The sequence below is a fragment of the Sycon ciliatum genome, chromosome 1, assembly GCF_964019385.1.
Source record: "Sycon ciliatum chromosome 1, ocSycCili1.1, whole genome shotgun sequence".
Taxonomy (NCBI): Eukaryota; Metazoa; Porifera; class Calcarea; order Leucosolenida; family Sycettidae; genus Sycon; species Sycon ciliatum.
In genome coordinates this window covers 88259014-88283114 of record NC_088643.1, presented here as the reverse complement: position 1 = coordinate 88283114, position 24101 = coordinate 88259014, and the positions used below count along the sequence as shown (strand labels likewise).

General features: G+C 46.4%; 1 protein-coding gene across 1 annotated transcript; it reads right to left on the bottom strand.

Moving 5' to 3' along the window:
- Positions 1-1977: 1977 nt before the first annotated feature.
- On the bottom strand, positions 1978-22981 carry LOC135806212 (intraflagellar transport protein 88 homolog). Its single transcript, XM_065320366.1, has 27 exons — positions 22514-22981; positions 21873-21938; positions 20943-20999; positions 20426-20476; positions 20082-20145; positions 19516-19579; positions 19157-19247; positions 18769-18873; positions 18176-18278; positions 17558-17672; positions 17240-17349; positions 16846-16967; positions 16303-16376; positions 12707-12793; positions 10359-10545; positions 9849-9918; positions 9429-9545; positions 7475-7583; positions 6771-6809; positions 6383-6494; positions 5945-6060; positions 5559-5611; positions 4708-4773; positions 4145-4245; positions 3342-3453; positions 3021-3116; positions 1978-2716 (listed from the first exon to the last, which is right to left on the bottom strand). The coding sequence occupies exons 1-27, from the start codon at positions 22607-22609 to the stop codon at positions 2589-2591; spliced, it is 2511 nt and encodes an 836-aa protein (XP_065176438.1). The 5' UTR covers positions 22610-22981; the 3' UTR covers positions 1978-2588.
- Between the last annotated feature and the right edge of the window lie 1120 nt (positions 22982-24101).

The window sequence follows — 24101 nt, the reverse complement described above, 5'->3', positions numbered from 1 at the left end:
CAGAGACTGGATAGGACTAGCATTGGTGGAAGCTGATCGTGCAGCCACCAGCCGCTGGCATTGGGCAACAGCCCGTGCGGAGCACAACAAACTCGCCATTTCACTCTCTCGACAAGTGACAAGATTTGCTGAAAATCACAAGGCAACCACCGTGCATGCATGCAGTGCAGTCAGCTCAAGTAAAAACGACCAGGCCGGCCTTTCTGACGTAGGCCTGCTCAGCGTCCGCGCCACCGCCGAAAGGATCAGCGCTGCAGCGGCATTTCGCTCGCTACCGCATGGCCGTGATGCATTTTTTGTTGACGGCGCGGCCGCGGCGGAACACAGTGCAAGCATGCCGTCACCATGGTTTTTGGGTTCTCAAGTGCGCATGCTCGACTTGTAAAGTGAATAGTGACTGTCCTTTGTCACGTTTGTGTTTCAATCAGGGAGTAGTACAATACTACTCCCTGGTTTCAACCATGACGGAATTTATGATAGTAAAATCTCCCTGATTTGAACTCTATAAATTGTTGTACATCATCGTACATTAATCATTATGGTACATTATGCTGTGTGTCTCTGAGAATGTTGTTGCCATGCAGGAAGTGAATCTACAGAACAAGTGCCGGGTGTGGGGACAGTTACCATAGTTTCCCAGCATCATCGAGAACCGTCACTAACTGAGGTACTGAAACACTAGTAACATAATACAGTGACTGTTTAACTTAAAAATAGTCGAACAGCCTAAGCGGCTAAGTTCTCGGCACCGCCGCACTAGACATGATCCGGCTTCACTGCCGGAGACGGTTCCCGGCACCGCCATGCAGCCATACCACTAAGGGACCATCGCAAAAGTTCGCAGAAGCCCCCAAAACGAAGACCGTGAGTTTCGGGCCTGACCCCCCTCCCTCCCCCCTCAAACGAAACGACAGTCACAATATGGGCTTCATTTTTTCACTTGGATGCTCACACATAATAATTATTATAATACTACACAAGCATTGTTGTATCAGTGTGTAACAATGTACAGCACTTTATAAATGCAACGATGATATCACCTTGCAGTGGGTGATCTAAGAACGAGAACAGCTAGAGCTATGCAGTTGTATCCTTTGAGCATTACAATGAACGTTGATTGGTGTATATTGCTTTCACATTCCCCATACGCGTCCTGACAAGCGATCTACGCCGGCTGTGATGGCATGCTAATCCTACAGCTCCTATAATTATGTCGTCAATACTTTTTTGAATTGAAGCCCGGTTTGCGATTTTCGCACCGACTCCCTCCCCCCCAAACGTATGCACTTCGTTTCAGGGGCTTCTGCGAACTTTTGCGATGGTCCCTAAGTTTAGACATCTCAGTGCATGGGTGGTATCAGCCATCAGTGCACTGAGATCTCACAGCACTGATGGCTTATCATAGCTATAGTATAGGTATTTTACGCAAGATATTTACACCGTGCCGGGCCCCCATGGAGTGCCTCTTCAGTGCAACCTCTCCCATCGCCGGATTGCGCCAGTATGCCGTGAACCATTGCAACAATGCCGCATGATTCCAAAATCATACGGTAAATCATCGGTGGCCATGAGGGCTGGCAACTTGAGTTGGGTAGTGTCCACTTGAACTTTTCGTGCGGGCTTGCCCTGGTACTGAACGGGATCCCTTACAATTTTGAGCGAAAGTGGTATGTGACTCGACTGAACCCGTGCACCCCGGTGATCGCCCGTGCCGGGACCCAGACTCAGTCAAAATTCCAAACCAATCACAATCTATCATGAGACAAAAATTGATATTGTCACTGCCCTGAGAGTATTGCTATTCAATTCAAGCTCCAGTTGGCGGCATTTGGTCACATGTTTTACTACTTTTTTTATTTTGCACTACAGCAGTACTCGAACCGTATGCACGTGATCTCCTTTGGCATCGGGGCTGACCGGGGGCTAGCCCACCGCTGGTGCTTCCCGACGCCGATTGGGCTCAGTATGCGATCCAAACATGGTTAATTAAGAGATCCAATCAAAACGAAACTTGGTTAAGAGATCGCATATCTGGTGACTGGTGATGTGGCGAGAAAGACTGTCTGCGGAATGGGAAACAGTACTGGTTATGGTGTTGAGCAATTATCCGGCGACTTGACTCAGCTTTTTTTGTAGAATGCCTTATGCAGATGCGTATCATAGCATTTCATGACATGGAACATCATAGTACCTGCACTAGAGACAGAGTTATTCAGCTGGATTGGAGAATGTTCTGGAGCCATGATGCTCACGTAATCATGAGTGTTCTATTTTTCTAGCCACGTGAATTAGTAGCCAAACACTGCGGTAGGAGGCACCCGGCCAAAGATCTTGACCAGAGCCAAATGCCTCATGAGAGGAGGAGCACTCCGAGCCTGTTTACAGAATAGCTCTGACCTGGCAATCAAACTGCGACAGTGCCGGATCTGGATGAATATCAACGCACGGCAGACATTTCACAGGGACAAGTTTGCCTGCTCTAACTCGTTAAAATGATACAATTGTGCATAGACTCAACACTGGAGGGCTGTCTGTTTCGTTTCGAAGACGTTAGTGAAATAAGCACGGTGGACGGTGGTTTTTGTGTATCATTCTGGCAGCAGCGTGTCGTCAAGATCATCATCTCCGAAGCCGTCGTCATCAGCGGGGTTGGCTCGACGTGCGGCTGTCTTAGGTCTCTCAGGCAGTCCTTGAAGGGGATCACTGTATGATGCATCTGTGCAGATGTTACGTGAGAGAAACAGAACACCTCTTTTTAACCCGGCACCCAACATTCGCGCCAGGATTTGTCAAGAAACAGATCACTTTTTTCAACCCCCTCAAACCAACAGAAATAGATCGTTCCAGTTATTTTGAAGAATACGAGAACGAATCAATCTGAACATGTCGCTGGGATACACTGGTGGTTCAGTGGCGGGACAGACTTTACATGTGATAAATATACCGAATAGCCGTTTAAAACATTTTCAATATTTTTTAGCTACTAGTACCCTTTGAATTGTTCAGCTGTGAATACTTACCAATTGCTTTGTTGGGTTGCGTTTCCTTGGGTGCCGGTAGATCAACATCATCATTGTCATCATCCATCTCCTGCCTTCTCCTTCGTGACGATTTGACTAAATGCACGTATACAACACAGGGATGGTAATTATGGTTAGTGCTGGTCAGTGTTGGTCAGTGTTGGTCAGTGTTGGTCAGATTAGAGTACGAACAGCTTAGTGGAGAAACCGTGATATCAGTACTGGTAGGTAGTAGGTCATTATGAACCGTGACTTAAAAGAAAGAAAAGAAGAAACGTCAGTTTTAGATGACTCCGTCCTAAGGTAGTCTACATCTCTCACCGGTTTCATTCACAACAGCTGTTGTAGAGCCACTGGGTCTTCTCGGCCGATCCTCTTCATCCTCATCATCGCGCTTCTTCCCAGATCTCTCTCCTTTCTGCGCTCGCTGAAGCTGGACATGACGACATCAACACCATAGCCGATTAAAATCGCCCGCATCACATGTTTATTGGCACTATGTCATCGTGATCGTGGAATAATAATGATAATAACACAGGGGGCTATTGTCAAGGAGCATTTAGTACAGTCCCAACATGTGTGCTGTGAGGGTGCACACAATAATGTACGCATAAATGAAACTTTCTGCCACTGCATTTGCCTCTGAACTGCTTTCTGTAGGTCGATCTATTCTTTACGGGAGTGCTCAGGCCAATAAACGTGGTTGCTGACACCATGATCAAGTGTCGTACTTCCCCTCGGCCTTGTGTGCCTCACACAAGTATCATTCATGTACATATAGATACTACTAGTAGTAGCTACTGTCATTTCCTTGTCAAAATCCATGACACTTGGCATGGAGCTCTGCCATGAACAGTATACGGTCTTACGCACTGAAAGTGAAATGACTCGATCAACCTGTACGACGTTATACCTAGGTAGAGTCACTATATCTGCACAATGTGCAGAGATAGCGCCAGCCTAGGTAGAGGCAGGTCGCATGGCATTGGCCATAACTGTAGTACTTGTACTAGCACACTCATCATGGGTATCAGCGTCTTGGAGCAGTCTCCAGCACCGTTTTTCATTGGCACTTCACATTCTACGCAGTGGCATGCTATGGTACAGGATGTTGCTCAGCTGACCTTTTTCTCTTCCATTTTCTGCGCTCGCCGAAGCTGCTCGGCATAGTCCTGGCTTTCCTCCAGGTTCATGTCAGCCGTTACACGTGCTAGGTACTTGAGACCTACAGAAGAGCAGAGAACACGGCCAGTTCAGTACCCAAACAAGGGCAACAAGAAGGTCTGAAACGTGTTCCCTTTCAGAATCATTTCAAGGATAGACTGCAAGTGAAGAGGATACATAGTGATAGTGAGCTAGTGTTACTCTTGTACTCTTGCCCCATGTACCGTTTGTACACTGAATGCTTACATGTGTGTTACTCTTGTACTCTTGCCCCATGTACCGTTTGTACACTGAATGCTTACATGTGTGTTACTCTTGTACTCTTGCCCCATGTACCGTTTGTACACTGAAAGCTTACATGTGTGTTACCATTGCTCACTGCTAACTTATGATTGCAGCTATACAACTTTGAAGATGACTGACTATCTGACAAGTGCCCCTGCACTCATGTATGCTCTTCGCCAAGGTCTCCTGTGAGCTAAGTGCTTTACTGAGCAGCAACGGATACTGATGCATTGCTTACAGTCGACATTGTCTGGGAAACGCTGGTGTGTAGCCTTGTAGTGATCCAGAGCCTCCTGGTAGTTGCCTGAAGAGTAGAATCACAGACAGAAGGGCACCTATACAACATGGATACAACATGGCTGCAGCCTTTTTAGTGGGGTAACTTGTCCCATATCTGGTACAGTATTTTCCGCCGTGTAAGCCACACTGGAGTATAAGCCGCACCCCCCCCCCCCCCCCCTTTGCCACGAAATACAGACATCTACCCTGTTTATCACCGTTAACTTGGTCGTCGGAGTGTAAACTGCACACCCCCTTTTTTGGGTGAAATTCGAGTTCAAAGTGCGGCTTATAGTTATACTCCGGAAAATACGGTAGGTACAGTTACGGTTCTAGTACACTTGTGGGTATGACTGCAAACAGTGCATGATGGCAGGTATGGTATCATAATGTGTACAGCTGTAGTGGACTTGCTCTGCGAAACCAAACTGTGGGAAGATTATGCATAGCTCCCATTCCCGCATAACTGTTAGCCTCGAATCTCTGCTCCTGGATTAGTTGTCTGCTCTCTTTCCTTCACCTTGTACAGTGTATCTTAGTAACTTACTGTGTTGTACATGGCCATGGGTATTTTCTCACTCCATTGTGTCTATGGAACCTGTCCTGCATGTCTGTGTGTTCTGAAGTTCACCAGGCTTTGCAATATATATTGATTGCATTGGACGTGTAGACCAGGTTGATTCTTGATGTATTGCTTTGCGAACTACTGGCAAGTATGTGCTTGTACTCTGCACTCAACTAGTATCAGCCTCACAATCTGTGCACACGGGGAAGTGGCAAGACAGGTTCTAATGAGGAAGAAGTACGTACCACTTCGGCGCAAGCAAGATGCCACCATCAGTTGCCAACGAACAACATCAGGCCTGGAAAGCAATCGCAAAAGAAAAACAAGGCTCAGCTTCAAACCGAAGATCTGTGTGTGTGTGTGTGTGCGTGTGTGCGTGTGTGTGCGTGTGTGTGTGTGTGCGTGCGTGTGTGTGTGTGCGTATGTGTGTGTGTGTGTGTGCGTGTGGGTGGGTGTGTGCGTGTGTGTGTGCGTGTGTGCGTGTGTGTGTGTGTGTGTGCGTGTGTGCACCTGGCAAAAAACGGCATCAGGCAGCGTTTGCTCTAGTTTGGGTGAGTGGCATTATCATACACATATTATACGTCCATTACCTAATGAACTCCAGGCTATGTGCATGGGCATGTGCACTTACTGCAGTGCAGCGGCATTGGCAAAAAATGGCATTGCCCTCTCATAGGTACCCGATTCGACGTAGAAAGAGCCCAGCCATGAGATGACATCAATGTCGCATGGATAGTAGCGGCTAGCCTGCACAGCAACAGTACCGGTCAGCAAAATGCTTCACTGGATTTTTAATAGGACGATGGCGATCGAGATCACCAATGCTGAATTCAGTTGACAGAAAGCACCATTGTCCAGTCATCATGATCATTAAGCTAGCCCTCCAGCAGTTCATGGTAAGCAGATGGTGGGCAGCAGTCTTGCATGGGTGGACATGATGGACATACTGTGCTCCCTGTTCACAAACTTGCCATGTATCTCAATAGACTGAATAGTGTTTGTATGCGCTACATATACGTGCTTGATTGAAAATAGGATACATGTAATATTATCGGATCAAGTTGCTTACTTCTTGAAAACACTGGAAAGCCATTGACTTGTCATTATCCTCCTCGTACATCCTACCAAGACGGGTAAGCAGCATGGGGTCCGTTGGCACGAGTGTTTGCAATTCCGTGAACCTGTTTAGATCGGAAGGCATGTACCAGCAGAGTGTTATTGATTGATGTGTGAGTGCATTAGCATCATACATGTTCACCTCTACATGTCCATTCCCGTACAAACTGGATGTGACCTGCGCTTCACCTGTTCACCAGCGATTCAAAAAATTTCTCGCATGTGATCCTAAAAAGTGACCGTTGATCCGTCCTTGAAAAGGCTCTATAGGCTATACTTTACATGGATACAATGCACCATTCTGTAACACCGAAATGTAGCCTTCCATCCACCACACTCACCATTTGATGGCTTCTTGTCTCTCTCCTTGCTTGTCATGCCTTCAAATTTACACAATGTGTCAAGGAAATTATACTGACATGGGTCCAGGCCTGAGGAAGCCTGAAACTACCCAACCCCTGGACTCAACGCTCTTTTACCGTGGTCTGCTTTTCAAGTTAGCATGTTCATGAAGAGCAGGCGTGAAGTACCAATTCCCCCCCCCCCCCCCCCCCACACACACACTAGAGTCTTCATGTCAGCACCACCATTCACTTTGCAATCATCTTGGCCATGCCTTATGTAAATGCACGAACATTGAACGGCACCCTCGAATAGTTAGTGGAATCGAGAATGGCGGTGATGTTTCATCATGCACATGCAGACATAGAACAGTGCAGAAGACGGCCGCTTAGAGATTGGGCCTTTTCGGTGTACATTGCTTATTGACAGTGTCTCCTGAGAACATAATAATGTTGTGCACATCCCCCCCCCCCCCCCACGCACACACACAACATGTGCAATGCTATTAAACACTGGTAAACAGCAGCATTTGGCCACAATCGAGGTCGGCTGGAAAGCGCAGTTGTGGTGTGGTGGTTGATGAAAAGAAAGTGCAATGCTGCTTCAACAAAGCAGTGTACATGTGTGTACATGATGACTTAGGTAACAGATCTCAGTGTACATGTGTGTGTGTATACGTGATTTCCATTGACTTATTGGATACAGATCTCCAATCTGGTAGAGGACCTGTGAGTTTCCCGCCAGGATGCTGTTGAGCTTGACGAAATTAACGCATGCCTCCTTAAAGTTTCCAAGTTTCTTGTATGCAAGACCTATTGAAGCGGATAGGACACGGAGCAACATACAGTGAAAAGACGGAGCAAGAGTCACGCAAGCCAATGCAACGAACAACGAGAGCCAGGCACGAAGGCTGCTGAAATGTGTACATATGCAAAGCGTGCTGCTGGGAGAGTTTGCGCATGCACACAATGGCGCATCCGTGAGCTGGCGCGAACACGCACATGATAGACATCGGCATACAGTGAAAACATTACGTCACCGCGTTAACATAGTTTAGCTACGCGAAACGATTTAATGACATCCCAGAACAACTTAGTAACTTGGTTAGTGCCACTGAACTGAATGAAGTATGCGAGCCAGATCGGTACGACAGAAACCGCCCTAAGACGTTTTATGTCGAAATCAAGTTATCACGTTTCAAAGTCCCGTGAATTAAAGCTCTGCGAAGCGCAGACGCCGGCAGTTTTGTTGTGACAAGAGCTGTTCTCTTGTTGATAAGCTGTTCGGTGAAGACCATTGACTGCTGCACGATTGTCGAGTATCTCAAGAGGCTCCACTTATTAGGATTGATTATGGCTACAACATCTGGGATAGGCACCAGAACAAGAACAAAACTGTTCTAGCGTACATGGCATGGAGGATTGTGTGTGGCAAGCCAGATACCAGCTGTCTAAAGGCGTAAAAATTATCTTTCAGCGGAAGTGTCCTTGTTGTGCTGGTGTGTTTAAGCTTCGTGCATTGCTGCGGGTTCGGCTGAGAGCGCATGGTGGTGACGGGTTGAGAATGTAGTAAAAAGTCAAGATACCATGGAGCTGTCATTCATGCTCGTGGGCCATGCTCGTTGTACAGTAGACGGTTACTTTGGTCTGCTGAAGAAGAAGTTCCCTTGCATTATAGATAGAAACTATGCAAGATATATATGCCATGGATTGCACATCATCCTCATGTGCCGTGAACACCCCGCTTGCATACAGCTGGTCATGGAGAGAATGGGATACCGATCTCAGCAGCAAGGCCATGTATGCTGTATGCCAGAGGTTGCCCCAGAGGTTCACGGTTTTACAACACAAACCGAATGGCTGAATTAGTACACTGCCTTTGTAACACGAAATATTCCGATGGGGATAATGCTGTGATAACTTAAATTGTTATTTCCTGATATGTACTTATGCCTGTTTGAGAAGCTTCTAGGTCATCAATATTGCATTTTTGTCGGTCTAATATTTTGCCATGTGATCACTAATAAAACATGACAAAACTGTTACAAAAAATCACCCTTTTAATTAAAGGTCCATTTTAGCAGAAACTAGGCCATATTTGCTGCAAAATCGCTCAATTCAAGTGACATGCCATTATGAAATAGGCATGTCAGATAAACTTGAAATCTTGTGTTAGTTCCTTGCTCATATACTAGTATTACCATGATTTCTAGAATTGAGGCGGCTGGCCGGTCTTTTATCATGTTACAGCCTGTCTGAAATAAGCACCACATCATTTCATTGCCTTTTGCGTGGACTTTTTTTTAAATCGGGTAACATCTTAAGCCGCTCAAACTTCAAAGCACTTCGGCTAGTATTGCTGAAAACACGCTGCATACGCAAGGGGATCTTCTCGACTAGAAAACAAAAACAGGGGATACGAGCTCGTGTACACATAACTCTGGTGTAAACTACCCTTTTCGCAAAGACCACAGAGCAAAAGACCAAAGCCCCTCCACCCTCCGCAAAGACCACGGAGCAAAAGACCAAAGCCCCTCCACCCTTCGCAAAGACCACAGAGCAAAAGACCAAAGCCCCCCCCCCCCCCCAAAAAAAAAACCCCATCTGAGTTCAGCAAATCAGGCTGACCTGCGTTAATTTTGTGCATTATTATCTTACCAAGGTTATATAGAGCTTCAGTACATGCAGCTTCAACGCTGATAGCATCGAGATAATAGTCCCTTGCCTTCGCAAAGTCCTCCAGAACGAAGCTGCAGTTGCCTTTGTTCACCAAGGCTTCAAACATGTCGAAACAAATGAAAACAGTTAAAAACTCTGCTTTCTCGTCATTGCTCAAGCTCGGAAAAGCAGAACTTGCCAGTCACTTGCAATGGCAATACTGCAATAGCCTAGCTTCACTCTATCATGTTGTAATGAATCTGTAGTGGTGATGTCACTCTCTGAAACACAATTGCACTGTTTATTACAAGTTGTTGAATGCACAGGATTCACGTGTGCCACCTCTGGTGTGAAGATCATCATAGACAGGACACACTGTGTCTTTCATGGATGAATGCTACCACTGAGTAAGCAGCTAACCTGCAGGATTGTAATGATCGGCTTCAATAGCCTTGTCTGCGTAGTTCTCCGCTTGTGCCGTGTCACCATCCTGCAAACGAGGAGCATGGCAAACGCGCAAGTATGATAGGTGAGCAGTGTGGGTTCAAATGAAAAGTTGCTTTTTTATGTTTTTATAGCGATATGTGGGAACGAGTTATGCAGCAACTATCCACGACTGTAACAAGATAATAAGCAGTTGTTACAGTCGTGGATAATTGCTTCATAACTTGTTCAATATGTGTTCTCCTTCCAACCGTTACAATCAAACTACGGTAGTTATGTGTCCAGAACGTTTTCTTGTCACAATCGTTAGTGGCATAATTATCTCTTTTTCTTGAAAGGTTGAATCAAGATCTTCAAGTCACATTCTAATACCTCAAAGCACTCCGAGGCTGAGATTCCAAAAGATGAATCCATCCGACTACCCAATCTACCTCAGATTGTGGAATCATGATTACTATAAGTATCTTCACAGTGGAGTTTACTCACCAAAAACAGTAGGAATGAGAGGTTTGTTGCAGCAGCAGTCGTGAGCTTGGAGTCCTTCTTCTCAAAGTCTTTCAATGTTTCAATGGCTTTCCTATGGTCCTTTATCTTGAGGTAGGTAACAGCCTTCGTGACCTCCAAGTCACTGACTAGGTTCTGGTATACTGATGAACGTACCGCCTCAACACACCTGTGGAAAACAGATCACCATCTGATCAGTACTCATTGTTGGCACCAGGGGCGGATCCAGAGATCTCTACAGGGGGGTTCCGGTTGAGCCAAAATTGAACAGCCAAAATATTATGGAATCAGATTGTTTTTAAGTTGTGCGGTTGACACTTGTAAAATTACGACAATCCGATTGTGTTAGTGGGAATCGCATGCTTTTAAAACACACTACGGACATAATATTATTATTATATTTCTCCATCATCGACCACACCACAACTGCGCTCTCCAGCCGGCCTCGACACGTTGCCACAGCACACCAGCATCGCTGGAGACTGAGTCGGAGCGCAGTTGTGGTGTGGTGGACGATGGAAAACCTGTATACAGGGCCAAATGCTGCTGCTTACCCTACATTGTAGTACGGACACATAATCATATACATGTATGCAATCGACTGGCACATAGGTTCTGTGAGGGCTTGAAGACCCTTTCAACTTCTCGTAAAGATCGAATATGCAAGCCATGGGTACGTTGAGAGCCAGGAATGCCGAAATGACAACTAAGTTACTTTCCCTGTCCATTTGTACTTTCGGAAATTTTTGGCATTTTTACGATGCGAAATGCTCTATAGTCACAGGACAAGAGCATCGTCTTCACTTCAGTGACAGAAACAACAACAGCGAAACAGTGTCGACGGGGTACAATCCTTCCAATGTCATCTAAAACACATCGCTGGCGCAGCACTCCGTTCCTGCGGGGAACAACTAGTCACTACTGAATGCTGCAGCAGGTAGAGATTACTGACTTTGCTTGGATGTCGGAGCCCTCATCTTCTGAGGAGCTTGAACTCTACGTGTACGGTTCGAAGTTCGTGGAAGAATGTCAGTACTCGGAACATCCTTTCTCTTCTGCAAAAAAACTTGTCCTGAAGGAATACTGACCACACCACACCCGTCCTGAGCAGCAGTGAATGACAGCGCCAATGGAGGTAAGTAATAGTTTGGATCGTTTCGAAAGATCAAAAAGGAAACAACCACCCAATGTTGTACAGTGTCCGTTTGTAAATCACGGACGTGAACATCAGTACAGACTACTATCCGTACAGTATCGATCTACCGCACGCGCATGCAGTGCACTGACTGACAGTCTGTGCTCCTTGACTCAGTGACTGCGGGGAACAACTAGTCACTACTGAATGCTGCAGCAGGTAGAGATTACTGACTTTGCTTGGATGTCGGAGCCCTCATCTTCTGAGGAGCTTGAACTCTACGTGTACGGTTCGAAGTTCGTGGAAGAATGTCAGTACTCGGAACATCCTTTCTCTTCTGCAAAAAAACTTGTCCTGAAGGAATACTGACCACACCACACCCGTCCTGAGCAGCAGTGAATGACAGCGCCAATGGAGGTAAGTAATAGTTTGGATCGTTTCGAAAGATCAAAAAGGAAACAACCACCCAATGTTGTACAGTGTCCGTTTGTAAATCACGGACGTGAACATCAGTACAGACTACTATCCGTACAGTATCGATCTACCGCACGCGCATGCAGTGCACTGACTGACAGTCTGTGCTCCTTGACTCAGTGACTGCACTGACTGTGATCGGACGGACGTCCTTTTGTGCACACATGATATTTTCGATATTTCTCAGCCGCACACTTTGCAAAATTTAGGGGGTTCCATGGAACCCCCGGAACCCCCCCCCCCCCCCCTGGATCCGCCACTGGGCACCATAGACACCACTCACAATTCACCCATGTCCAGTAAAACCTGTCAAGGCGACCACTCATAAGGCCTAGAAGACGACTGCAACCAGGACCAAGGGATGCTATTTCAAGTCAAACGGCTCTGGATAAGGAGACCACCTGGTACCAGAGACTAGGTTTTGAAGGTCCCTTGAGCGGTCGTCTTAGACAGGTTTCACTGTAACATGTTCACGACAGTACGGGCATACATGGACAAAGCTCTGCCGCGGCAAAAAAAATACATAATCTCATCACACTCTGCCCGTCCATGGCCTGAGTTCTGGACATGCTGGAAGGCTATCAATGGTCAAACATCACTTACAACTAAGTCTATGCTGCAAGTGATGTTTGCAGTGATGCCGGGCTAACTGGAAAGCCATTCTTTTGTCTATTCAAACACTCCTAGCCCTAGGACATGGAGATGACTTAGGCTACCTTACCAATCAAAACCGGCAGCAAACGTTGACTCGAGAGCGGGTGCCATCACCTTTGCAGCGGTGACAATGCAATGCTCGGTGTTTCTCTTCCTGTTGTAAACACATCACCGCACAAACATACCACACGCACACACGCGTATGCACAGACACACGGACACACGGACACACAGACACACACAGACACACACATACCATTTTTGACCTTGGCGGGTACGCGGCTTTCTTTGAGAAAAAGCGCAAAACAAAATTGATTGCTAACATTTGATTCTATGAGAGCAAACTCCAAAGGCGACAATGACGGAAGGAAATCGAAGGTGATCTTTGTATCAGGTGGTTATTGGGTTCACAGAAAAGGGCAACCTTGATCTCATCGACGATGATGCATTGTTTTTTGGCGACATCCTGTCCAGCAACGCCAGCGCTTCTTAGAGTGCAGATGAAACAATCGCACTTGACACGTTACACTCACCAGTCGGCAGCGGCGATGAATAGGACCTGGATGAGTATGATCAAGGCCAACCGCAGCCTGCCACGGGACTAGCTGAGGCCAGTGCAGGCAAGGACAAACAGCCAGATATCAAACTGTCATCCACTGGGAATATTGAACCGCGCTAGTTGGGTCGCTGGCTGCCTTCGCGGAGGTACTAGTAGTAAACTTTGTTTCTTGGGTGTCCCGGCAGAGCTGCTAAAATCAGCACGAAATGCTACGGATGTTCCTGGTGATGATGATTGTCGCATGCTTTTAGTCGTGGCGAGTCAGGGTTGAAAGAAACTCCGGAAATTCTGATCATGACCCAATGGAAGATGTGCATGGAGAATGCTCAGAAAGGCTATCAAAATTACGTGAGCGGGAACGGAAAAATTGAGACCAAAACAATGGAAGGCCTCTAAGCGCACATAGAGGAGAAGGCGAATGTTGTACGAGATCATTATAGAGCCTGAATAGCGAAGGCCAGGGGCGCCATCGCTGAACAGAAAAACAAAAGCAAATTTGCAAGTACCAGCATACGAGTACTTCACGTTTGACTTCGCTCAGCAGTCGCACATCCCACACCATGCCCATTAAGTAGGTGCTCTATGCTTAATAAAGGGGAAGTTAAGGCAAAAATCAAAATTTCACCAGTTGTAGTATTCGGGGTGCTGAGTCGAATGGTCGTGGTCCGAGGAAGCTGAGACGCTCCCTTCCTACTTTAATCCCAATCGAACCCGCGCACTTCCACCGAAACTGGGTGACTGCGCCCTACTAGATGGGGATTTGTATGCAAAATGTCACTAAAAGCGCCATTTCGTTCTTATAAAAGCACGGATGACCGCGATTGGCCCATATGTTGTAGTCTTTTGGACGCTGAGTCGACTGGTTTTGGTCCGAAAAGGCTGCGATGCAGCGTTCCTCCTTTATTCCCAATCGAACATGGTTGAACAAGCGGTCACGTGCTCCTGCGTACACCAGTCACCTGGTCACCGTGCCTGCAGGGTACAACTTACTAGCCTGTTTGACCTTTTTTGGGCGCACTCCTGTCACTCGAGTTGAACTCGAGTTGAACCTTGGTGTGAAAGTTGTCGCCTGCTGGCGTGGTGACCAGGTGATTTGGGCACCCAGGAGCACGTGACCGCTTGTTCAACCATGTTCGATTGGGAATAAAGGAGAAATGCTGCATCGCAGCCTTTTCGGACCAAAACAAGTCGACTCAGCCGTCCAAAAGACTACGACATATGGGCCAATCGCGGTCATCCATGCTTCTATAAGAACGAAATGGCGCTTTTAGTGACATTTTGCATACAAATCCCCATCTAGTAGGGCGCAGTCACCCAGTTTCGGTGGAAGTGCGAGAGTTCGATTGGGATTCAAGTAGGAAGGGAGCGTCTCAGCTTTCTCGGACCAAGACCATTCGACTCAGCACCCCGAAGACTACAACTGGTGAAATTTTGATTTTTGCCTTAACTTCCCGATTAAATGTTCCACATCGAATCCAGATTTTCGGTGTTGCAGCAGAGGCTGTGCCAGTACAGTACAACTATCTGTTTCACAAGAATGAGATCATCAGATTCGATGGCAGCAAATGCCACAGGCCAAACTTAGAGGTCTCATTCCTCCACTTTCATCCTCAGCAGTACACGTTATCGGTCTGCATGCCGACAATTGCTGCGGACAAAACAAGACTAAGATAGATATTGCCTATCAGATACCTCTGCTGGCGAATCCGATGATTGTGGGGCTCAACACATCCATCGACCTGTACTTCAGGCATATTGGGCACGCTCCATGCTTTGTTGACGGCGGCTTTGGGCTACTGAAGCAAACTTACAGAAAGTATGACGTTGATACGCTTCAGCAGCTAGCTGATGCAACTATCAAGCTAGCAGCCTTCAACAAGGCCGTTTTGTTTTCATGGGATTGGAGAAAGTGTGGGATGCTTACATTTCCATTGTTTTCAAGCCCATGAAGAACATCACCAAATGCCAAATATTCCACTTCTCGGCGGACAAGCCTGGGATGGTGCATATGTCTGGATTATCGACGGAGGCTGACAAGACCATGTCGCTTATCAAGCCTGAAGCTGACACTAACACATTGAAGCCAGAAGTCCTTCCACCTGTCCTGCGACCGGCCGAGATGTCAAAGGCTCGTGCAGACTATCTTTTCAAGCATGTCCGTCAGTACTGCCACGAGGAGAACAGAGACGTCACCTGCCTTGTTCCTACTGCCGTTGCTCCTGCTGCAGCTACCCTGCCAATTTTCACGACTTGGAAGTAAATGGTAGCACCAATAATGCTGATCCTTCGAATCAATGTTGAAAGAAGTCAGTTTCACCAAAATAGCCCCAATTAACTGAGCGCCACCTCGATACAATTTATATCTGCATATAGCTATACCTAACTGGCCACATAATGTCAACTATGTGCATGAAACGCAGCGTTACAACAATGATCTAGCCGGTTGTCTCTGTTCCGTAGTCTTCTGCCTTTGTAATAGAGAGGTTGCGCACAACGAAAATTCGTAAGATCTTGACCGTCCGGGTTCGAGTAATGAAAGCTGCTACGAAGATGCGTCCAAACGCAACCGAAACAGAGCAGATAAACGAAAATAGTTTTCGTCGCGTGGAGTCCTAAAATACTGATATTTTACAACTTCCTGTGTTGACTCTGCGCACCCGCGTCGACCTACTACGAAGAGTTCACACGCTGTGCGCAACCTCACGGTTTACGAATATTCGTTAGCTTTTTCTGTTAATTTTTTTCGTTATGGCGCTACGAATTTTCGTTATGCGCACCCTCTCTATCGTCAACAAAATCGGCACTTACATTGTAGTAGCGGTGGTGAGGCTTCCTGCAGCTTCACTCATAGGAAGAGGTTTTTTTAAAAGCATCAACAACGAGTTCGACAATGTTGCAGAGTTAATGGGAATGAGCGTGTCTGCTCTAAAAACCTTTTCCTATGAATAGGAACTGCATACACAATGACTATGGGTACTCAGAGCTGATGCCTTATGAGGGCATAAGATACTTCAGTTTTATCCGTGTGTTGGGGCTGTTGCCCCCCCCCCCCCCCCCCCATCCCCGTCCCTTGCCTCTTATAATGCAGCAGTCACATGACTCACTTCTCTTCCTCATAGCGACGCAGGCCATCATCTTTGATTGCATCATGCACCATCACAGTGTGATGATCGGCATCCTGTATTCAGTGGACCACACACGCACATACGAACACACATACACAGACAGACAGGCAGACAGACACACAGACATGCAGACATACATACAGACAGACAGACAGACACACCGGTCAGATGTAATCAGGACTCAATAGCTGCTAAGTATGAACTGTGCTAACACTTCCTCTTTGGGCACAACGTTTCGAAGCCACCACAAACAATGCTGTGGTTCGACAAGAGACAACATTTAATGTATACTAGTAGCCAGTAGTAGATGTAAGCAAGTCGTACAGCAGCCATGCATGTCCATTACATGATGTGACGGGCAAAACCCCCTTCAAACATACTAGAATCCCCAATAATCAGGGCCTGACTCGGGATGTGATGATGAGTCGGTGATACATTGTGTACTCATTTGCCTACTTGCTCTGAACCTCTCTACTTCGAATTATTTTGTACACACCGTAGTAACATTATTGTCTCACTCACGTTGTCAATTAGGTAGCGGTCTTCCTCACTGATGCCCATGTTGATCTGCAGCATCTGCAGGAATGTTTGCTTCATTTTCTCGGAGTCGCCAAGTGCGTAGTAACAGAGGATCAGGTTCAGAGCTGCAAGTCACAGTTATTGGCCCCAATCCAGAAAACAGCAGAATACATAGGCACACTGTATTACAGTGTAGTACGGTGGAAGGATGTATGAGGCGATTCAGTGAGTGCCGGCATCGCATTTGTAAGGGACATTGTGTGCAAGGCATTCATTCCAATGTTTTCGAATTTTCAAAATAGTGTGCCTGCAGTAACCACGGCACCACACAGCTCAAGAAATGTACTGCGAGTCATATGGCCGTATCGGCAATGAACCTATTTTCGGCGAGACATACCACTTTTGAAGCTGGCTCCTTCTGTCATGATCACTTCCAAGTGGTTTACAGCATCAGCGTAGCGGCCTGTCTTGATCAGGACTGTTGCTATGTTTTGCAGTACCTTCATTCTGCAGCACACATGCATGTATGCACATGAATGCACACGCACACAAACACACACATGTGTGCATGCACACACACAAACAAACAAACACACACAGATGTGTCATTACAACACTAGAGAACACTCGCCAGGAACATTGTCTCCAGAAGACAGAAACCCAGATCACAATCAGTAGCAGTAACTGCACAAGTTCATCATCAGTTCTGCCTAACCTCATCATTTGATGAGAAGCGCTAAACTTGTCCAGAGCCATACGATACATCTTCATCGCTTGCGTGTAATTGCCCTGCTCAAAGTAGATGTTACCCATGTTCAAACGCAAGCGACCTGAAACAACACAAGTGTCCAACATAGTTACTACAGAAATACACACATACCTACTTTTATCGATTGTTGGCAAGAGACAATCCTCATATCATAATGCAATGCCAACACCTAGTGGCACTATACTAGATTTAGAACCATATGGAAGTTTTTTGTTTCACCCGGAGGATAGGCCAAGTTGAAATTCGGTGAACATTGAGAGAGTGTGCGCAGTGAAGAGACCCAAGACGTGAGTATCCAGACTAGATAACATGTGCCATGGTCGTATGGCAGTTCTTAAAAGTATCTGACACATCCCCTTCATTGGCATGCTCCATGTGAGAACTATCCAGCTTAGCCAGCTCTGAAATGCAAGTACAACTGAAAAACAACATTAGAGTGGGCTAAGCAGAGTAGGCATAAGTACCGGTAGCCAACAGTTTTGCACAGGCACTATTTCATCTCCACTCGTTGTACAATGTCAAGGTGGTCACCAGTCTTGCTATCAGTGCGGTAAAGGTAGTTACCTGCTGTCGAATATGTCTTGTTGCGAACAATGACCATGTAGGAGTTCAGGGCCTGGGTATACATCTTGCAGGAATAGTATACTGTGGATAAGTTGAAAATCACCTGTGTGTACGCAAATACAAGAGTAGAGAAAAAAACCTTTCCACCAAAGAAGCCACGAACTACAGCAAGATACACCCGACAGCACACTTGCTAAGAGAAGAGTATTGCGCCATGCAGACATTGTAAGTACTTGTATATATGGAGTATACCCTGCCTGGATTATCTTATTCAGATTCATACAGTGTTGGATAAGATGGCTGATTCGGGTTTACAAATATGAGCAGAGGTGTCACCTTTTAAAAGGCTTCAGCTTGCCGGCATATCCTCAGCCATGCAGTACGAGTAGCTCACCATGACATGACAGGATGAGATCACAATGATGTGATAACTAGCATAAAGCCGAAACACCGAAAGATTTATCAAGGACTTCATGGTGTGCATGAGCCGTGCAAGAACTGTGTCTTCAATACAAAGTGCCCAAGAATGCTGCAGACCGGGAAATGCATTCACACATAACCATGCAAGTTGACTGCAGAGTGAAGTAGCTTACCCAGTATGTGAGGTCCATGTTGTTCTCAATGCCGCCTCCCAGAGCCTCTCTCTGTTTCGTGACATTGCGCTCCAAACGTCCAGCATCTTTCGCCTTCGTCAGAGCCTACACACAAGATAAGCAGGGGCAAACTGATCACGACCAGGCACGACAGCATACTGCATTATGTGGCATATGGCCATGCAGGGCTTGGGTAGCACTCCGTTCAGCAATGGGTTCTTTGACTAAGCAGCAAAGTTCTTCAGGATGACCATTGCTTATGCCATCATCCTTGTCACAGAATCCACACAGGGTTCAGTGAATCACCTCTCTAGCTGACAAGCTATCACTACCTGGTGACATGTACATGTACAGTGTGTACCCGCTGAATTGTAAACACTCTCCTCACCTCCTTCATGTTACCTGCTGCCAGCGCCTTTGCACTTTCTTCTACCAGGTCATTGACTTTCCTTTCCGACACTTTCAGCTGCTCCTCAGGCCTGTGGTTGTTGGTAAACAAGAGATCGATTTTAGCACACAACACACTGTGTCGGCAGTACTTGGAAATCTCAGGCAGTACCTTCGTAGGCAATAGTAGGTATGTTAAACAAAAAAGGAAGTGGCTATTCAAGGAGTATGGATACAGCAACTCTGCATATCCACAAGAAAGCGCCATTCACCATATGGTCAGTAACCAAGCTTTCTATCATTCAGTAGAATAAAGTGGAGCTACAGAGTAAAGATGGCTGCTATATTAAAGCAACTTACGTGTCCTCCGGTTTCTTTTCCATTGTTGCACCATAGCCAGTACTTGCGTTCAGCTTGCTGCCTTCTAAACAAAAGGGACGCATAGACCACATGCCAAGAGAGAAGCAAGCACTGTGAGTTGAGATTGGATATGATCCAGAAAAAAACCTGGAGGTCCGAGGGAAGGGGTATGTTACTGGGCTTTGCTGTGGCTAGAAGCTACACATCCAAGCTAGGATTTGAGACTGAGCTAAAACACTCGTACAAGCCCAATGTACGTTCTGCTAAGGCATCCGTGACACGATCGGGTCAGCACTAGGAGACTAGGAGATACGAGACATGACTCAGTTGCATGAACAGCAAATGATAAATGACTGGCAAACCATGTGCCGGGACCTACAATAGAGAGCAGTGCAACGTTGCATTTGGATATGCACACAGTGGCATATGAGACTACTACAGACTAGTACAGTGATATAACAATCTAGCCATAAGCGCTTGATTTAGTGGAAGGCTCACTCTAGTACCGAAGAAGGAATCTTGAAGCATGCGTGAAACGTGCTAGTTCTACGATATGATGGTCCGACCTTTGCCGTGTGATGTAAATCCAGCACCCCGGACTGATGTCATAGGTCGTGGTGCACTGGAATCCTATCAAGGGACAACCACAGACAAGCAAAGCAGTGGTGTAGCGGCACATGCAATAGAAATGTTGTCATGTGATACGCCATGCATACCCATGCATTCGGCCATCCTGGCATGCAGGCATCTCATACTTCGAAGTAGTATCACGAAGATAGTGTCACTAGAATCTTTTGTGTGTCCGAATACCTGTATTTAGCCCAACAGACAGACTGCACGCATCTACTTTAGAAAAGAAGTACAATGCTGGCATGCGGCACGCTATAGTGTTAACATGAACATGGCTTACTGCAGCTTGAAGGCCCGTGATTGGTCGCCCAGCTCCTGTTTTCATGCGCCCCTGCAGAATAGCATGCACAATCACAAGGACAGCAATCACCAAGCCGGTAAGACAAAGATATCACGTAAGCAAGCAGAGTACACCACCACCTGAGGAGTGTGCTACGCATACATGCAAAAAACAAAAAAACAAACAAACAAAGAAGCCGTCCAGAAGACGGTATTGGACACGGAACGGTACTGTCAAGTACACTGATCTTGACAGTTCTGTGCTAAAGTCAGCAACATTGCAGGTTGTCTCTAGTTCTCACAGCAACTCTACTTGGGCATAGGCATCATCGGCTCATGTGCTACCATCATACCATACTGACTTAACAGTTTAAGCAATCAATGATTGCCTATTTCAGTTGCTGTAAATCAACTCAATGCTCGGGTACGTCTATAGTGGCGTGAGTGCAGGCGTCTGCGGCTAACTATCCGTACTGTACTAGATTCAGCGAAAAAACATCACAGCTACATGTACTTACTGCTAGGGACGTTCCCGGTACCGGAGGCTTGCGGCCAGTTGCTGGAGGCCTCCCAGCCTGGTTCCATTTGAACACGCATGCATGCAGAAAGGAAATCACATTGCAAAACTTATTCATTATTACACACACACACACACACACACACACACACACACACACACACACACACATACACACACACGTGCACACACACATACACACACCAGATGATCACCATAATCCACAATATACACACATATACACACGTAAACACACACACACACACACACACAAACATGCACATGTGAACGACATGTGTTCTAAATTACAGCTGTGACATCTTCCAACATGAGTGGTGCATACAGACCTCACTTGATGGTGTAGTATCCACCTTAAATTGAAAAATTGTGCTTGGTTTGCCCGTAAAAAGAGGCTGTTTGCAGTGCTTGATGGTGCAGTGAGTGGTGATTCCTTGGCAGCTCGAGATCCCCGGTCTTACTTTACCACCCGCACAGGCCACGCACATCACCGGATATTTGTAAGCACAAGGCATACAAAGTACAGTAAAACTAGGGTGGATGCCCTTGGTGCAGCGCAAACGGTCCTGACATGACAGGATTCCGCTTGATCCAGGGAGGCACGTTCGATGCACAGCACTTTGGTGCATGACAATCTGTCCGGTCAATACAGGATTCCGCTTGCTACAGGGTCCGGCAAACACAGGTTTTACTGCAATAGTAAAGGCTAAATGCACAGCCAAAGATAAACGTTCATAGTTTCTCCCAAAAGCACACCCTGATGTCGATCTACTGATGTGCAGCCATTATTTCATGATAGAATAGTGTCAGCAGTACATGTCTGCAAGCGTCGCATAGCTGTATTCAACGGTTCACAACCATCTTGTAGTCAAAGTGGCTGTATAAAGGCCTGCCCAGTCTGAGTAAGTCTTACCATGTGTGGTCGTTGCCCATAGCTAGTTTTCACTGCCTCCCGTAGACTCTCGTCGTTCTCCAACGCCTGCAACGACACATACACGTATAGCACTGCAGATGTCCACAGCTCCCTCAAACAACAATGTGGTATGGGTACTAGTATGCGATCGATGCGAGGATACTGGATAGGACTTATTAGATAAACTTTGTTTCTTCAAACATGTTGTTGGTTGACAGCATGTGACAAGGTGGAGGACACGGTGTCCTCCACTTTGATACATGCTGTCAACCAACAGCATGGATAGGACTTGTACTGGGTAGTACAGTTCGGAAGTTTGGAGGCGGCTTATGCTTGCTGGATACTGAGATCATCATTCGGGGTGAAGGATACTGGGATCATAGACATAGTGCGGGTGCTGGACTACTGGGATGATGGGTGCTGTAGTGTAGCCTGTAGGGTCTTATAACTCTTATCTGGAAAAAGTAATAATAATTTAGTTCTTGTGCACACACCCACACCACACGCTACAAGAGTCAAGAGTAAGAATGACACACGTAGTATTGATTTAGACATCACTCCACACCTAACACATAATTCTTGCCAAGTACAGTTTCGTACACCGGTATGTGGAGGACACCGGATCGTGATAAGCGGCTTACCTCCACGTCTTTGGAAGCGTCGTAATCTTCAAAGCCTGCGTATAGGTCGTCTTCTTCCTCCTCAAGGAAGTGGATGTTTGCCAATCGGCCCGCCATCTTTCCCCCTCGTGTGTAGTCACTGGTGGTCGGGATCGAGCCGTTCACTCAGTCAGAGCTTCAACGCTGTTTGCACAATGAAGACCTGCCAGTTTGCCACTAGTGAGTCAAGACTGAACTCTCGTCAAATTGTCCACAGGTCCGCGACGCTTTCCTTGCAACAATTACAATGTAGCGTTTCCCAACGTTGCCCGCTTCAGCGGTCACTACACACCCACCAAACTGAAGCACATACAGTGTATCAAGACACGACGTTTTGGGCCCCTTGGCCTTGGCTACCTGGCTTGCTAAGCTAAACAGGACTTTTGGAGGTGGACTCGAAGTCAAAAGAAAACTGAACGAACCACGATACTCTGGCACCGCACTGAGAGTGAGTCTGTTGCTGTTCTTTCAAACTGTGCTGTCTTCATGATCTTAGCGGTTCGCGTTACGTCGCTGACATGCATATGCATGGTCACATGGTTCATGACTGCATGCATGCAGGGTTTTTGTGAGCGGGAAGCTGAAGCGATCCAGGCGCGTCCGGTGCAGTGCGGTGTGAACATGTGTATGTATGGATGGTGCATAATAATACGTATGTGTGTCATTGTAGCGTTTTGCTTGTTGTCAAGGATACAATGTTTCCTAGTGTTGATGCACGCATTAGTATTAGTAACTATTACTAATGTATTAGTAGTATTACCTCTTTTTCGATCTTGCCAGACTTGGTGCTACAAATAATTAATTAGTACAATCATAAACCTTGTTTTTTTGAAACCAGAGAGTTGTATACGGCTCCCTGGTTGAAACATGTTGTTGGTTGACAGCATGTAACAAGCTTGGTAGCTATATGTATGTGGTCGGTTGACAGCACGTGGCAAGGCAGAGGAACCGATCACTATGATTGTTATCATCAAACAAGGCTTGGTAGCTATTAGTATATGTGTAACTATAATAATCGTATTTCGTCTCTCAGTACATAATATACAGCGTGTAATACTATTTTTTGCCACTGTATCAGAATACGTATCAGAATACGTATCAGAATACAGTGGCTAACAGTCACACCTTAGCTATACACTGTATACAAAGGTCGATGGGAAGTAATAGTTGAGGCTTGAGCTGCATGACTGGTTGTTGGCCCATATCCGGCTTTTGGACGAGTACTGAGTCCTCCTAAGCGCAAAGATCATCGGGTGCAGACTACTGCAGAGAGTGTCTTGGGAAGAAGAGCCTCGATGAGTGAGTGGACCACAGCGGATGAGGAATGTCCAGCTATGCTACTTTCAACCACGCGGGCGTGATCACGGGTGAAGCCACATTGATTGACTTGGACTGCAGTCACCAAACAAAGCCAGTTTACGGTTAGCCAACTCTAACCATAACGAGTCTAGACTAGGCCACACAGTCCTACTACATGTTGATCGGTCCACGACATGTAACAAGGCGGAGGATGCACCGTGTTGAAAACAGTGCTAGTCTTGACTACAACCATCATCGGTTGCTGCTGCTG